General features: G+C 42.3%; 1 protein-coding gene across 1 annotated transcript; it reads right to left on the bottom strand.

Annotated features, from left to right (window-relative positions):
* Nucleotides 1–5,387: 5,387 nt before the first annotated feature.
* On the bottom strand, nt 5,388–6,269 carry LOC143602744 (zinc finger protein ZAT5-like). Its single transcript, XM_077079756.1, has one exon. The coding sequence runs from the start codon at nt 6,204–6,206 to the stop codon at nt 5,388–5,390; it is 819 nt and encodes a 272-aa protein (XP_076935871.1). The 5' UTR covers nt 6,207–6,269.
* Nucleotides 6,270–18,821: the final 12,552 nt, after the last annotated feature.

Raw genomic sequence — 18,821 nt, 5'->3', positions numbered from 1 at the left:
TGCAGTTTTAGAATTCAGTTGTTTGGTGGTACTCTTTGAAACTACCCACAGGGTATCCAATTAATATAAATTGAAGTTATAATATAAAAAATATTGTGTTAGATAAAATATGTTAAAGATTTTGGAGCTATCTAGTTGGAACGAATTCTGATTTTATCAATAAAGTACTTAATATCAAGTTTTGGCCCTTTCTTGATATCAGTGTGATCCATGTGTTGCATTGAAAATTAAAATGTCACATTACAAACCGGATTTTGCATAAAGAAATAATATGATATGATTCTATAACCTATTTTAGGTTATACAAATGAATGAGCCTACGAGTTTGATTTAAGTATTGACTCTTTCTTTATGTCCATATTCCATCTCACCGTGTTGAATTAAAAATGAATGTGCCTTGACACAAGCATCCGGATTAAGTCGGATTTACATTAAAAGCATTTATGATCAAAATTTGCGACAAAAAAAAAACAGTAGTAAAAACCAAATAGTAAAAATTGATTCAATTTTGTTAGAAGTAGGGGTTGATTTAAAAAAGGGCCTCAAAAGCATGGTAAAAAATGGTAGAAAGACTTGGTTTTGGTTGGACTGGTAGCTTTGGCCGGCCCCGTTGTATACGTGCTTTCCTAGGTTGTTTGCCATTGAACAGGTGAAAGAGTGTGTAGTGGCTGATCGGCTTATGATGGATAGTTGGGTGTATGGGCAATGGTATTGGAGTAGAGATCCGGCTGGTAGTGAGGAGTCGGAGGAGATGAGGCGGTTGCTTCAGTTATGCTTAGAGGTGCATATCTGTCCAGGAAGTGATAAAAGTGGTGTGGAGGTGTGATACCTTGGAAGGTTTCTCGGTACGGAATATTAAAAACCTACTATCGTTAAACATGTATGCATCCCCGGTGGTTGGTTTTGATTGCAACCGACTGGTACCGAAAAAAGGTTGGTTTTGTGAATTGGCAGGAGGCCCTCGATCGGTTACTGACATTTGACGCTTTAGAAAAAAGAAACATCCCGGTAGTTTCGAACCTTTGTCCATTTTGTGGCTAACTAGAGGAATCAGTTGAACATGCTTTCAAATCGTGTGGGTTGGCGCAAACTTTGTAGAGTGTTTTGTCTTTGTGGGGTAAGGTGCCAGATCTCTTCCTTTTCAGTTTTCAAGACATGTTAAATGCACACAAATTCCTGAGATTATCTAACGAAAGGGCCAAAGTTTTTCAAGCAATTTGCTTAATAGCAACTTGGTGTTTGTGGAAGAAAAGAAACGATATTGTGGATAATGGGATATTGGTGCAAATATCGGGTCTAATGGAGGAAATAAAGGTACTTGGTACCTTTGGATTAAAAATAGGGGGAGGAAAACAGGCTTAAATTGGGAGGCTTGGTGCCGGTTTGACATGTAATAGTTGGTTGTGGGCTGTTTTGTTTCCTTGTTCATTTTGTTGGGTTGGATCTTTGGTGTTGATGTATGTACTTTCCCTAGCGTCTCGTTAGTTTTTTATTCAATTCTTTGTAGGTCGTTCAAAAAAAGGTATTAAAATTAGTGACCGATATAATAATGGTTATAAATTTAGTGGCCGACCTATATACGGCCGAACTTTACGACCATTTATCTCCGCTCGCAATTTTATTGAAAAAATCATAAAAACTCAAAACTAATGAATAAATAATTAAATGAGAAAATTATTGTTTGAGTCCCTATGTTTAGAGGCGGAGTCACGTTTAGTCCCCAAAAAAGTGAACTGCTTAAATCCTCGTTGTTTAAAAGTGAACTGTACGCGTCCCGCAATCTAACAGCCGTTAACCATGACTTAATTAAGGGTATATATGTAATCTTGCATCTAAAACACATTTACCCTAAATATATTACCATCGCCGTTCAATTTTATAGTCAACTTACCTTCATTTTTCAATTTACTCATCACCGTTCAATTCTCAACCGCCGTTCACCTTCGTCGTTCAATTTTCAATCGGTGTTCAATTTTCAACAGGCGTTCCGTTTGTCTGATGGAATTTACAGCCATATTTCACATTCGTCGTTCACTTTCATCGTGGTTCTGACGGAATTTACAGCTGCCTTTCAAAGGTGTAACGGAATTTATAGTCGTCGTTCAATGATCCGTGGAGTGTGGAGGCTACATCTTCCAGACAAGGAATTTGATATACAAACTTACAGTAAGTTCAAATTAGTTTTTTCTTTTTTTTATTGATTCTTTTTGGTTTTGTGTTATTAGTTTAAATTATACTAAAAGTTTGATTTTTTTTTTGTTTTAATTACAGATGATAACAGCTTATTTACCTTTAAGATTTTCCATGGTGGTGAGTTTTCTCAATTTTCGGTTAGAGCTTACGGGGGAGGCCGATCGGTTTTCATCAACAATGTTGAGGTTGGAAAAATTGGTAAGGGTGATTTGATGGATATGGCCAGGAATCTAGGATATCCTCCTAGAGAGGTACTTTACTTTCATTTTAGAGAACCAAATATGTGTATGCATTGGGGTATACATTCATTGTGTGACAATATTGATTTTAAGAATATATTTGATATTGTAAGAGGTGGAATTAAGGTAGTTAAGATATATGTTGAACATGGGCATTCATGTTTGACAAACAATGTATCGTCCTCTTTCCATTTTGACTTTGCAAATGAAAAGGGGCATGAAGTTGATGTTGACAGAGAATACACATCAAATAGGTTAAATGAGGAAGATGGTAATGAAACTGATTCACATGAATCAGATTCATATAAAACAGAGGATGATCCAGATTACGTTGTTGAAGAAAATGGTTCTGAATATTTGAAAGATGTAGAATTTGACACGAGTGTCTTCAAGTATAATGTAGATGCCGATATGCTTGAAGTTTATAATGCCACAGATAATGCCCTAGATGATAATGAAGGTGATGAACAGGAGAAGAGTATTGGCGTTGACCATGCGTATAGTGATGAAGATAATTCTACTGTGCTGAATACGGTGAAACAGAGGATAAGAAGGAAAGCAATTTTTCCTGCACTTGGGAGTGATGCATGCCCATTCTATGTCGGCCAGCTAATTGAAGAAAATGATACGTTGAATGAAATGGTTAAAACATATGCAGTGGCATCAAGAAGAGATCTTTACATTTAGAAAAATGACAATATAAGGTATAGAGTTGTGTGCTTGGGTAAGAATCCTACTTTGATTAGTGGTGAGAGATCAAACTTGCCAACTAGGAAAAACTCTAAGGCTCAAAGTGTAAAAAAAGGAGCATTAAACCCACTTGCCCTTGGGTAATTCAGATCTCAAGACCATTCATTTCAGATCAGTGGTGTGTGAAGACAATCTCCCGCCAACATCATTGTATCCAAACTAGGGTTGTTAGTCTATACATTATGGGTAAAATACATGTAAATAGAGTGAACATAAACAACTACCATTAGAAATTCAACCATTGCATGTTTATAAAATACAAATAAAAACAGCATAAGAACTCAAAAGGTACAAACGCAAACAAGAAAAAACATCCACCTAATTCCTAAAACAATCCTCAATTTGGTGACTTCCTTAGCTTTAGTTCTTGCATACTCGTCTTTTTTGTTCACACTCTTCACCAGTGCAGGGATCCTTTCACGGCCGGACAAATTGGAGTATCCGCTCACCTTAGCCATCCACAAGAACCCTTCTATAATAAACAACAATAATCAACCATACTAACCCTAATCAACTAATTTCTTTCACAACTAACCTCAACACCAACTGATATCATTCAAAATTGAGCTAAAATCAACTGATTTCATTCACAATTAATGTCAATAACAACTTATTTCATTCAAAATTAAGCTAAAAACCAACTGATTCTAATGTTTTTCTTTAGTTAAGAGAGAGATTTGAGTATCTAAATACTTACACAACACCAGAATCATCGGCCGAGGTTAGCATTCGTCCGGGATATACGATAGCACGTACCTACACCACATGAGCAAAACAAATCTGATGCACCAACACCTTGTGAACTTGATTTTGCCAACGAAGAATAGGAGAATTGTGACATTTTGACTCCAATCAAAGATAATTTTCATTTAGGGTGAGTATCTATTACCTAGAGCTCCAATCGAATCGAAGAGGAAGAAGAACCAGCCAATTATGTGAATTAGGGTTCCATATTATCAAAGACTGTGAATTAGGGCTCCAATGATCTTCGCTAGTGTTTTCTAACCTCTTATATCAATCAGGGGTAAAAGAGTAAACTCACACATTTTTGGACGGAAAATCTAACACCAGGCTAACAGAAGAACGCATACGGTTCACTTTTTAAACCATGAGGATTTAAGCGATTCATTTTTTTTCGGGGACAAAAAGTGACTCCGTCTAAAAACCAAATGACTCAAGCAGTAATTTTCTATAGTTAAATACTAGCTAGTCATAAATCGGTCGTAAAATTGCAATCATTTAAGGGCCGCCATAAAATTATTGGCAAATAATGAAAAAGATATGCGCTCACAATATTAAGAATCAGTTGAGAAATCGAAAGAAAGAAAACTTAAATTGGACTTAAAATTCGGGTCGCAAAGAGGTGGAAAGAACAAACTGCGGTTGCAAATTAGTTCAAACATGAAAAGAGTAATTTGAAATGCGGCTATAAAATGTGTCATATTTTTCCATTTATTTGCCTAACTATTATATCTTCTATGAGTAATCATGTGCAATCGCACCCGTCTTATACTTAGACAAGTGTTATGTTAGGCAATGAAAACTGTCGAGCTGCTATAATCTGGATTGTTAATTAGTTAATCTCCAATCTCGTTAGTTTAAAGCTAGTTAAAAAAAACTTCATTAGTGTAGTTAATGACTAAAGTGTAATTAACATATAGTTTGTGTTAAGTGTTAACTATATTAGATTGAACCGATGTGTCATATCCTTGTGTTGACATAATCACAAATCACACTCTTCAATATCTGGATTGCCTCCTCGGTGTAAAACCTTAATCATAGTATAACCCTAATCGATTGGGGGCCCCAAATGCTACTTCATACACACGGTTCGTATAAATGTACCGTAGTCTCCTTCCATTCATACAATTGATCATATGATCATTTAGGACATTTCCAACTACAATTTTGTTTGGATAGAAAAATGTAAAAGAATAAACGGTTTACTGTTAATAAAGTGTTTATTCAATTATATATCTCAAGAATATGAGCTGTGGTACAAATGAAAAAAATAAATAAACAACGAGTTTGTAATTAAATACATTGCTTTTCCCATAATATTTTAACCATGCCAATAGCAAATTAAACTCTATTAATTAAAAGAATTTCAAAGAATCACTATATATACACAATAAATTATATATCTTTTTAAAGGATAGATGATGAAGAAAAGAAAAAGAATCATATGTAACTTGTTCGTTGGATTTAGAATGGGCAATGCACAAGAGAAGAATTCGAGAACGCGATCATCTGATCTGTAGGTTGAAATGGGAATTTTTTTTCATTCTGATCATCTTCAATCTCAATCGGAGCCGGAAGATTCAAGTCCAACGATAATAAGTTTCTAGGTTTCTTGGATTCTTTACACCAACCCGAATCACCAGAAGTGGCTGCACCCATGGGCATGGACCTATGTCGCCTCATATGACCACCTAGTGCCTGACCAGAACCAAACTCAGCACCACATATCGAACATATATGAATCTTGGTTCCCTTGATCGAGCCACTAGGGTTACAATCCCTCATCTGGTTCGAACCAATTTGTAGAGATAGTGTCATCGAACTATGATGATTATCTACATCTAGTTTCATCAGGTTATCGTGGGTTTTCTTGTGACTAGCCCTATGTCCACCAAGAGCTTGAAACGACGAAAACCCACGATAACATGTTTTACATTCATAAACATAAAACCCTGGCGTTCTCGCCACCTCCACCGCACCTGCTTTATGCGGTGAGGGTGGCAGGGAAGAATGGCCCTGAGCCAGGAGAATCAAGCAGCTGGCCATGTCTTCTTCCTCGTTTTCTGGAAGAAGTTTTGTGAATTCGATGGAACCGGTTGGCATGTGGAAGGTATTGTTTAAAGGGTTGTTTGTATGATCACCGTCTTCATTGGTGGAGGTGGTGGTGGTGGAAGAGGTGGAGGCCATAGTTAGGGCTAGAGGGGAAGATGGTCTTTGTATTTTGGTTTTTTTTCCCTTGATAATAGAACTGTAATAATATTCTTGAGTGATCATGACTTCCATTTGAGAGAGAGAGAGAGAGAGAGTAATGGATTGAAGTTTAGTATTATATAGAGATAAGTGTAACGAACCAGCTTTAATTTGTTTTTCTTATTAAGTTATTGGTATATATATTAACTTGAATTATTATAAGATGCTAGGAACAAAATAGCCCACTCTCATGTTTCTGTGTCACTAATCTTTAATTAAATATTAACTTATTTGTTTAAAAAGTTTATAAGGGTGTGTGATTAATCAAAAACTTTATGATTTGATCAGTTTCTTTACACATAAAAATAGATATAATCCATTCACGCATTTATTAAGATTTTTTGAAAAATTTAAGATGAATAGCCAAGTTATAAATAATTTTAAGCGTGTGAATATGCCAACCATATATAGAATTAAGTTGTGTATATGCGTAAGCGAGTGTGTATAAATGCTGGTAAAAGGTTACAAAGTATTTAACCGATGATGAAAAAAAATACAATGTTTAATACATAAATACTTGTATGTATGACCTATAATGAGAAAGAAAAAAGACAACAGAGTTTTCGATCACATGTCTATATATTGTTATCTATATGGCCCTATGTATAAAATACTTATTATAAGTTATTTTATGCATACCGCGTAAAGTATATAAATGAATATTTACATATAAATGTAAGCTAGAATAGATAAACTTAAGGAGTTTGCTTGCTTATTATTAAATGTCATGATACCTTGTGGAGGATTGGAGTGCAAGCATGGCACAGACACCCTTTCCTCATCCCTAGGGGTGGACTTGGTGTCGAATGAAACTAATACCACCATAACACGGTATCTACACCAAGAATAATGAAGTAGCATCAGTGTTGTATTTTAAAAGTTTACACTATGCCAACAAATTTAACACGCTACACATGTTACTCATAACAACTTCAATTATTAAAACTCGACATTTAGATAGTGCACAGTAGATAAATTCATGATTTTATCAAGTACAAACCGGCCCATAAAAAACACAACAAAAGGGTGAACGACACAAAAACAGACCGAACGAACCACAACAAAAAGGAAGAGCCAAAGAAACTGATACGCAAGCCTCGCCTCCTTCGCGCCCTTGTTTCATCTGTGAGAAGATGAACCCTTACTAACTTACTGCTGCTTATACTTTTAACCCGACTCTTTAATAGATCAATGTTGGCCTATGTTAACAGAAAAAACACAATTAATAAACGAAGGTGAAGAGGTAGGTCCCAGCAGAGCCCAGTTGGACCCGCAAGACTCACCTTAAACAGGGACGTCTGCGCAGAAACCAACTGGATCCGCAGGACCAACCATGCTCAGAGACGTGACGTCCTTACGCGCAGTACGCAAGCTGGTCCCGCAGGAAATGCCTCCCAATGGTGAAGGACTCCGCCTGTCCCCGCAGCCTCGGATACAAGCCATTAGGGAAGGCCACCCGCGCAGCAAGGCTACACGCACAAGGCACTTAGCTCTCAATCATTCAGTGTCACCTGAAGGAATGAGCGAAGCCGGGAACAATCCCGCACAACGGCGGGAGGGGGAATACTCCCGCCCAAATAAGCCAGTCCGTACGATACGGGAAGATCTTCTGTACTGTAACTGACGAGGTATGGGAAAAAGATCTGACTAAAGATACGACAGCTTATGGACAACAGTATGGCGAGCAGCATGCTCCTACACTGTATGTCACTATTAGCCGCTGCCTACTCACCAACTATTGTCATACCACGTGCGTAGCCGGCAGTTGGTAGAAAAGGAATAGTATACAGCAGGCCTGGTCGCTATCAGCCGCTACCTACCCACCAACTACCAGCAGGGCATGTGCGTAGGCTACTGTTGGTGGAACAGGAACACTGTTGCAGCCAGCCATACCTCCTTGGAAACCTACCTTCGGCTATAAATACCACAAATGGTATGACCATCTCATCCTATCATATCTTATCACATTATCATCATATTATACCTGATATCTGCTCTAGCAATCTCTTAATATACTTTTATATTTAAAGAGCAATCTAGTCTGATTCTCACGCCGGAGGGTGGTCACAAGGAGGAACCCCCCCCCCCCCTTCTCAGTGACGAGCTCACGGTGTCTGTTTTGCAGGTTATCAGAAGAACCATCTTCAAAGGGTCTAACCCCTCGTGGGAAACATCTATCTAACCCCCAGGTTACCAGTAATCTGTCCGGGGTCCGGTTAGTGTTTCTTCATTGGCGCCATCCGTGCATAAAGCTAGAACTACATTTTTCTCCAGTTTTTTCAAACTTCTACAAAGATGGTTAGAGAAATTCCGGTAACCACAACCCCAGCTACTGGGGGGGAATACCGGTAACACAGTTTTTACAAACACTACCCCGGTTACCCAAGCCGGGGCAAGTGAAGTAAATTTTACGAACACTACCCCAGTTACTCAAGCTGGGGCAAGTGCAGTAAATGATCGCCTACTGGGATCCACTGATACCCAGGTTGAGAAACGAAGACTCCCCCGCCAAACTCTCGATGAAGTTAAGGCATGGGCGGAGGCGCGACAAAAGGAATTCCAGGCTGAGTTGGACGAACGCTTGCGTTCCGTACAACAGGCCGACGAATTCGAATACTGGGAGGATGACTCGGAGGAATCCGACTCCGACGCGAACCCTCGCCATAGGGCAAAAGGGAAGCGTAAGGAAATGGAACCCCAACCGAAAAGGCATTTTGGACAAGCCTTCAAACCAAAAAGCACAGGTGGAAGTCCACGAGACTTCTCCAAAACGTTCAGACCAAACGTTGCAAATGCAGGAACGTCCAAATTTGCAAGGGAAATTGCGGAAGCAATCGCCCCAAAGAGTGCCAAACAAATGCCTAACATAGGCACATATGACGGTATATCTGATCCAGACGATCATTTGAACAGGTTCATAGCGGGGGCAACCGTCAGCAATTGGACGGAACCCACGTGGTGTTACATGTTCCAAATGACGCTTGTTGGGGCAGCTAGAACTTGGTTTGATCGTCTACCGGTCAACCACATCTACGACTGGGCAGACTTCCAGCAGAAGTTTAGCCAACACTTCAGCCAGCAACGGAAGTATACCGAGGAGCAATGGACAATCCTCAAATGCATACGAGAAGAAGATGAATCTCTGCCAAACTTCATCACTCGCTTCAACTCAAAGAAGCTAAGTTTGGGCAATATCAGCGAAGATCTTGTTCGCGCTGCCTTCATCCAGGGCGCGCATGACCCAGAGCTCATCCGCACCCTAACGGGTAAAGATGGCATGCCATCCACATGGGATGCCATCATGACAGCAGCAAAACGCTATGCGGAAACGGAGAAGCAGCTGGGTAGAGATCTCCCACAGAGCACAAACCTCTACACTCAAAAGACGAGAGAAGACAACGTCCTCACCGCCCGACTAAATAAAAAGCGGAAGCTAGGCATTTGGCAGTCAAGGGTAAACTTTGACACCTCATCCGGCTTGCAACATCGATTGGGCGGAAGGGATAATGTACAGCCGCACCGGAACTCCAGATGGACGCCACTCACCAAAAGCGTCACTGAGATATTCGCCACTGAAGAGCTCCCGTGGCCAAAGCCTCCAATAATCCGACATCGTCACGATGCTGATCGGAGCAAATACTGTGACTTTCACAAGACAAAAGGCCACAACACTGAAGAATGCATAGACGTAAAAGACATGGTTGAAGCATTTGTCAGAGATGGGACGCTCGCGCACCTCGTGGCGCAATAAAGGCTGAGCAGGCGGGTGCGTGTAGAACCCCAGCTGGGGAAAACACGAATAAAAATTCCAGCTTCAATGTCGAGACTACATGCTGCGTAAAGAACGAGATCCCGAACCAGGTGCGTATCGGCTCGATGGCACTCCCATCCCAACAACATGGAAGGGAGCTCATTTACACAGTTCGCATGTAAATCAATTCCAATTTGTAAAGAAAAGGCCAAGAGCCACTTCTAATGGAAATGATTCTCTTTAGAACATCGAAGCTGATGATTTTACTTTTCTGAACACTAATATAACGATATTCACATTATGTGAAGTCGTTGCGTGGGAAGGCGGTTCTACCCGCACAAACCCAATAATGTGAAAAAACCTTCACGTAGGTCAGTTGAAGGGGAAAGGTTCAGCACCCAAAAATGAAAGTGCCGGTCTATCCGCACGAATCATAATGAGGAAACTGAACAATAACCTATCAACAACCGCGCGTCGAACGGTTAAACTATGCAACACTGGTGACGGCATTCACATTATGTGAAGTCGTTGCGTGGGAAGGCGGTCCTACCCGCACAAACCCAATAGCGTGAAAAACCTACACGCAGGTCAGATATGGGTAAAGTTTTGCCATCCTACTAAGTGCAAGTGACGGTTCTACCCGCACAATCACGAAAGAGGAAGCAAAACTTCACACCTATTATCAACCACGTTCAAAGGTTAACTTATCCTCAAAGGATGAGGAAAACCTACACGCAGGTCAGATATGGGTAAAGTTTTGCCATCCTACTAAGTGCAAGTGACGGTTCTACCCGCACAATCACGAAAGAGGAAGCAAAACTTCACACCTATTATCAACCACGTTCAAAGGTTAACTTATCCTCAAAGGATGAGGAAAACCTACACGCAGGTCAGATATGGGTAAAGTTTGGCCATCCTACTAAGTGCAAGTGACGGTTCTACCCGCACAATCACGAAAGAGGAAGCAAAACTTCACACCTATTATCAACCACGTTCAAAAGATGAGGAAAACCTACACGAAGGTCAGATGAAGGTTAAAGTTTAGCCATCCTACTAAGTGCAAGTGACGGTTCTACCCGCACAATCACGAAAGAGGAAGCAAAACCTTAACCAATTATCAACCACGTTCAAACAGGTTAACTTATTCTACACTTGGAAAATTGCTAATTTAAACTAAGTATGCAAGTCATAAGTTTATAAAGCAAGAAACCCAAAGAAGGAAATAACAATCTTATACGCAAAAAGATTTATATTTCACAAACGAATTATTACAAGAATGGCCGGGTAACTACCCGCCTACGAAAAGAAAAATAATACATCTGTACAAGCTAAAACTATCCTAGCAGTGGGAAGGGATCTTCAGGATCAGGCTTCAGGGCCACTTCCACTTGGACCAGCCCCATCGGTAGAGCGTGGCAGTTCAAGGAAAGCTTTGAGGATAGCTAGCCCATCATCAGCAGCAGCGACTTCCTTCACCTTCTCCACCACTGGATGCGGGAAGGCGGCATATTGGTTCACCGCTTGGTCATATGCAGCTTCGGTGTCCACATCGAACAAAGGGAAGTTGGAAGGCGGGACGCCTTTCTCAACGAACCCTAGACCAAGCAGGAAGCCGGCCCTTTCCCCATCCTCATGAGAAGCGTTGAGGGCTGCGCTCATGGCATCATCGTAAGTAGTCTCTGAGAAGACCCGATGCACAACCTACAAAGAAAATACAAGTGTCAAACACCTTTTCTATGTACAAAGGAAAGCGTGAAGACGTAAAGCTAAACATACCTGAGTCAACGCTTCTCGAAGAAACCATTCCTTGGCAACCAGAGCTTCTTGGAGGGCGGCTTGAGCTTGGGTGCGGGCGCGTTCGGCTTCGCTTTTGTTAAGGTTGGCAAGTAGCACTTCCTTTGCAGCAGCCTCTTCAACGCCCTTAAGCTTCCGCTCGGTGTGGTCAAGCACGCCCCTCTGGTCCAGGATCTCTTGGAGCTTCTTGGCATCTTCCATCGCCAAGGCATCATGAGCACGTTGGAGAGCCTCTAATTTGGCCTTGAGCTCCTCGTTCTCCACGCGTAAAGGCTCAGCAACGGCTTCAGCCTTGGTGGCCCTCTCGGTTGCGTTCCTCGCAGTCTCCTTAGCCAGCCGAAGCTGTTAGTTAACAGCTTGGGCAGCCTTGGAGCGGGCCTCGAGTCGCGCTTGAACTTCAACCTCGAGGGCCTTGAAGGCCTTTTCCTTCTCCGCAGCAGCTGCGGCCAACTGTTGGTTCTCCTCCCGAAGAGCCCGCGCTTGAGATACTTCCTTGACGCGAGCTGCTTTTAACTTGTCGTTTTCACGACAAAGCAGCTCGACGCGCGGCTGCATCCGGGCCTGGAGAACCCGAAGCTCATTGGTTAGCCTACCCTCCTGGTAGCTAGCCATGGCTTCCCCCAACGCACCATGGGGAGCAGCGTGGCGAGCCCATTCCACGCACTCCACAGGGGTACGAAGGGTTGTTCCTCGGCGTATGTTCCATCGCGGAACATACACTTCATTGGAATCCGACACTGCAAAAAACAAAAAAGCAGTTAGGAAAAGATGATAAAAAATAAAAGTGAAAAAGGGCCAAAGGAACCCTACGCATCTGTAGGGTCTATAACAGGCCGATAGCCGCCGAACCCATCACCTGAACCCAAAGGAAACCCATCCAAAAGGTCAGGCAGATGGGAAGGTGGCAAAGATTGGCGAGTATTCCCATGCGTACCTGATGGGCCGGCCGTCGGTGCCGGTGGCGGGGGCATGGTGGCAGCCGCCGCAGTCGCTGCCGCAGAATCCGCAGCAATCGTAACCGTCGGCTCGGTGAAGGATGCTGTAAAAATCGCACTTAACACCGGCGGTGACGTCATCTCGGCTGGAACAGTCGGCTCAAGGGACTGAGCAACTGATCCAGCGGAAACAGGCGCAGGCGCCTGGGTCGTCGCCTCAGGTAGGCTGACCGAGCCTACCGTCATCGGCGGAGAGGTACTCCTCTGCGCTCCACCCTGGAATGCGTCAACATCCACTCCTGCACAAGAAGATAAGTGTTTCAATAAATTTATAAAGTGATAAATCTACAAAAACAAGGATGTTTGTACTTACGGGTTTTCTTGAGCCTGAACGTACGGACGGGCGGGGACGAGCCCGATGGAGCCGGTCTCTTGATGCCGGTCACCGTCGTCGTCGTTGGTTCTCCGGAGGTAACAGTCGTAGCCTCCGGAGCAGTGGTCTTCTCACCACCGGGGTTCCCCGCCACCTCTTCACTATCTGACTCGGTGTCAGATAGAAACACCGGATCAGCTGTGGAGGCCACCTTCTCCTTCCCTTTCCCACCGGCAGCCTTCCTCTTCCGCACCAGCGGAGGACCATCTGCGGATTCCTCAGAAGATAGGATGTCAGGAATTCCAGCAGCGGGTACAGCATTGAGGGGTTGAGGATAGAGTATCGCCTTACCTGGCCGCCGTTGGCTCAGGATCTCGTGGCCCAGCGGGTAGACCTCCACAAACCGATCCGCCGTTTGCTCCAGGATAGGCAACTCGTTCTCGTCTAGAGCACGAGTGCCCACCCGCACGGGACCGTCAGCTTCCCGCGGGTACAGGAGCGACTCCAAATCGTTCCCCTCTGAAAGAAAAGAAACGGTTAGAAGACAAACTCATATCAGCAAGACAAGACATACCATAAGGAATAGAGTTCAAACCGTATTCGAGAAGGATGGGAAACCGGGACGCATCCTTCCATACCCGGCTCATCCCCAGCATCACCATCCCGGACTCCGCAAACCGGTAAACCGGAGATTGGACCCGGGATATCTTCGCTAACCATTCCGCCTCCTGGTAGCTGGAAGCATGAAGGCTCGGAAGCGCTTGTCCCTTCTTAAACTTCATGGCAATAGGGATGGCGCGGGCAGAAATGTAGAAGAACTCCCGCTTCCACGATCGGAGATTGCGCTCGGTCACGCAGATCTTCAAACCCTTAATACGGGTTGTCAGGGTGTACCACCCCTGGATGCACCTCCAAGTATAGAAGGTCATCAGGCGGTCCACATAGGGCTCAATACCCAGAATCCGGCACACCCACTCGAAGTGCCGGATCTTGGCAATCGCCATCGGATGCACCTCGGTCAGGTGCACACCGTGCCTCTCCAAGACACGGTACATAAACTTTGTCAATGGGAACCTAAGGTTCCCATAAACAAAGAATGCAGCATATACCCCGATCTTGCCACTGGGGGCATCGTACACAGTCTGGTGGGGTTCAGGAAACTCAGGCTCAAGAGACTCAAGCATGAATTTCCTGACGACATACTGGTACTGATCGACAGGTAGAGCACACTGGCACTCGCCAGCAGTACTCCTATCGTCGGCTACAGCTTCAGCATCATGGGAAGACATATTGCAGAGGAAGAAGAAAACGATTTCGGGAAAATGCTTGCCTGAAAAGGGGAGTATTTGCCGGAAATCGCTAAGAAGAAGAAGAGAAGGGTGAAAGTGTGGATTACAAAGAACCCTCTCCCCCTTTATATAGTAATCGCAATTAATGCGGTGAATTTAATGCGGAGGAGAGAGAAATCGAAGGTGCAATGAAACTATGACACGTGGCAAAAAGCAAGCTGGCAACAGCTGTTGACAGGACGCGTACCATTAATTTCGCGGCCACGCGCCCGAATAATCGCGCCCACGCGCCTGAAAAGCGTCTGGAATGACCATGTACTGTCACGTCACCATAACTTCCTGCACGTCCTGACACAGTCAGAAGAAACCGTCGCACGACGTTTCAGAGGTTTGGACTGTTCCTATCTTTCCACCAACCTTTCGAATTTCAAAATTCAAAATTTAAAAATATTAAAAAGTAAGCGGGAAAATACCCCTTACCTTGGCAAACAAGTAACCGTAAGACGGATGCGGGTACAGTGTAAAGGCAAAACCCTTCACGCACCTAGCACCCGCAGGGAATTGAAGCCAAAGTAAAACCTTGGCAAACAAGTAACCGTAAGACGGATGCGGGTACAGTGTAAAGGCAAAACCCTTCACATACCTAGCACCCGCAGGGAATTGAAGCCAACTTTGGCGAACAAGTAACCATAAGACGGATGCGGGTACAGTGTAAAGGCAAAACCCTTCACATACCTAGCATCCGCAGGGAATTGAAGCCAAATATTCCTCGGCAACCAACTATAAGACGGGTGCAGGTACAGTGTAAAGGCAAAACCCTTCACATACCTAGCACCCGCAGGGAATTGACGCCAGGAATACCTTGGAAGTAAAGTAACCGTAAGACGAGCGCTGGTACAGTGTTAAGGCAAAACCCTTCACATACCTAGCGCTCCGCTGGGAATTGAAACCAAGAAGGATCTTCTGGGCAATGCTTGCGGAAACGGAAATAACATCCCCGCATAGCGGGAACGTCGAGAACTACGTTGTTTGAAGCTCCAGGATGGAATTGGTGGTTTTAACATAATTGATCACTATGTTCAAAACTACCAAAACCTCATGGAGAGTCCACACAAGTGGGACTCAACGCTCCTGACTTGCGAGGAGGTTACAGACCTACCCGCATCATACCCAAAGACCAAGCAGGAAACTCGGGAATTTCTGCAAGTGACAAGGACTTCCGCGGGAAGAATACCCATGGAAAACCTTAAAAAACCCTTTTCAAAACCCTTTGCTTAAGTCCAAAAGTTCACCTCACTTTATTAAACACGCATGAGAAGAACATTGGACTGGGGGGACTTGAAGAGGTAGGTCCCAGCAGAGCCCAGTTGGACCCGCAAGACTCACCTTAAACAGGGACGTCTGCGCAGAAACCAACTGGATCCGCAGGACCAACCTTGCTCAGAGACGTGACGTCCTTACGCGCAGTACGCAAGCTGGTCCCGCAGGAAATGCCTCCCAATGGTGAAGGACTCCGCCTGTCCCCGCAGCCTCGGATACAAGCCATTAGGGAAGGCCACCCGCGCAGCAAGGCTACACGCACAAGGCACTTAGCTCTCAATCATTCAGTGTCGCCTGAAGGAATGAGCGAAGCCGGGAACAATCCCGCACAACGGCGGGAGGGGGAATACTCCCGCCCAAATAAGCCAGTCCGTACGATACGGGAAGATCTTCTGTACTGTACCTGACGAGGTATGGGAAAAAGATCTGACTAAAGATACGACAGCTTATGGACAACAGTATGGCGAGCAGCATGCTACTACAGTGTATGTCACTATTAGCCGCTGCCTACTCACCAACTATTGTCATACCACGTGCGTAGCCGGCAGTTGGTAGAAAAGGAATAGTATACAGCAGGCCTGGTCGCTATCAGCCGCTACCTACCCACCAACTACCAGCAGGGCACGTGCGTAGGCTACTGTTGGTGGAACAGGAACACTGTTGCAGCCGGCCATACTTCCTTGGAAACCTCCTTCGGCTATAAATACCACAAATGGTATGACCATCTCATCCTATCATATCTTATCACATTATCATCATATTATACCTGATATCTGCTCTAGCAATCTCTTAATATACTTTTATATTTAAAGAGCAATCTAGTCTGATTCTCACGCCGGAGGGTGGTCACAAGGAGGAACCCCCCCCCCCCTTCTCAGTGACGAGCTCACGGTGTCTGTTTTGCAGGTTATCAGAAGAACCATCTTCAAAGGGTCTAACCCCTCGTGGGAAACATCTATCTAACCCCCAGGTTACCAGTAATCTGTCCGGGGTCCGGTTAGTGTTTCTTCAGAAGGATATAAGATTGAATTAACTGTTGTTAGACACTTTTATTAATCAAGAGAAACTCGAAAACTCTCATACTAAACCATCGGCCATCATACCCCTATTTAACATAAACAAAACCTAATCATATTTAAACTCAAATTCCTACTTTCTAGACTTTCCAGCGAATGAGATAAACATCCAACTTAGAAACCAACGAAACCAATAACTCTAAACATTCAAACTATTAACTCAATTGGAAAACTAAAAGTTTTCACTTAGCCCTTTCATATTTCTCGATAACCCATTTCAAGATTTACTTCCAATATCATATAGCTGAATGTAAAGAAAAATTCAATCAATCTACATAGATGAGTAAAAGAACGGGCATTGAATATTCTCACGTGGATCTTTGTAGATCGCTTGATAATTATAAGTTAAATGACCAAAAAAAAAAACGATGTCATTTTTGTTATTATCTTCTCAAAATTAGTTTCGTTTTATATTTAAAGAAAAATCTAAGCTTTAATATGTTAATTGGAAATGGTTTTTAAGGAAGCAATTGCATTAATTGCATGTGGGATGCATAATTTGATTTGTGAAATGAGACCATGACCCAAAAATCACGTCGGCTTTCAGTCACCTTCAATTATTCACTTAATCATCACCTGAGTAGTTTAACAATATTTTTAATTTGGGAAAATTCTCTATATAGCCCTTTTTAGAATAGCCTTTTTTTTCTGAGAATTTTCTAAAGTTTGAACTTGAAAGACATGAAAAAAGATAATTATTATGAGGTAGCAGGCCAAAGATTTAAAAGAAAGGTAGGGAGCAGACCAAATTTAAGAAAATATTGAAAGTAAAGTCCAAATTATTTTAAAATATTGAAGAAAAAGTTCAAATTTTTTCTAAACTTTTCTTCTCAAAATACAGTCTCCCAAAACTGTTTTATTATGTTTCCTACCTAGCCCGTACATATTTTCAAATTCTAGGAAAAAGAGATTTTTAAAATTCGTCTTGAGGCGCATTTCGGAGGCATTTGTTCTTAGAAGACGAGATTCTTATGTTTCTTTCCTTGTGCGTCCAGATTGTAAATTCTTCATCTTCTTCATATATATATATATATATATATATATATATATATATATATATATATATATCAAATCATCCGATCATCTTTTTAAATATGTCCGATCAAATGTCCGTTTGTAGAGATTTCAGATTTCTACAGAAGATGTTAATGATGTCAAGGATTGAAAGCAAGTGACATGGTTCTGTTTTAAATTTGAATCTTTTGTGTGATAGTTTGTGATACAATAGTTTTGAGTCAAATACCTTTTGATTCCTGTCGTAACCCTAAAATTTGACATTTTTGCTTGAGAATTACACCATTCAAAAGAGTTTGAATACCAAGAATTTGGATCTAGGTTTAATATCCCTTGTGGATGCTACAGTTGACACTTGACACAATATGGTGTAATTACACAAAGAGGTTAACATGACAGGTTTTTATCTGGACCAAAGGTATAAGCACACGAGTACATGATGTTAAAAGTGATAATGGTGCTAAATCAAATGCACTCATGTTGGATTAACTAGATTGATGGAGTTTCAGTAACTATATATGGATCGAACCAACCGTTTTAGATCAACTGGCTTGCTGGTATTTAATAGTCGTGCTTCATCTAAAGTGTTTGATAGTGGTGACTTGTATGCTAGTTTACTTTTGGTCTTGCAAAAAACTATATGACTTGAACAAGCAGGAGTGGATAGAAATTTTAACAAGAGTGTGGCCGAGTGGGAGGCACTCCTCGAGAAATATTGTTAAGTGTTAATTATATTATTTTGTAGTGTGTGTTAGTTTTAAAAAAAAAAATTAAGTGTCCCTCAACCAAATGTGAAATCTGTAGGATATGACAAAATCAACCGATTACCCTCATGTAGACCTTGCATAAATCGGGTATTTTTTAAATCTAGAACCGGATATTTTGAAACCAGGTACAAAATGGAACCAGTTCGTTATGAATTGGGTAGGAACTGGACCCGATCCAACAGAAAAAAAAATGAGAACCCAGTGAAACCGGGTAGGGTAGGAAACAGGTATGGGTTATACCCACGGATGATTTAATATATATAAATATATATATATATATACATATATATATATATTGAAGATGAAGAATTATACAATCTAGACGCACC

Source organism: Bidens hawaiensis, unplaced genomic scaffold (genome assembly GCF_021521415.1).
Source record: "Bidens hawaiensis isolate Kalapana, Puna unplaced genomic scaffold, B.hawaiensis_p1.1 tig00059743_1, whole genome shotgun sequence".
Taxonomy (NCBI): Eukaryota; Viridiplantae; Streptophyta; class Magnoliopsida; order Asterales; family Asteraceae; genus Bidens; species Bidens hawaiensis.
This window is presented reverse-complemented; position numbering and strand designations above follow the sequence as displayed.

Coding starts and splice junctions, on each gene's coding strand:
- LOC143602744 (XM_077079756.1), bottom strand. CDS start 6,206: ATGGAAGTCATGATCACTCAAGAATATTATTACAGTTCTATTATCAAG.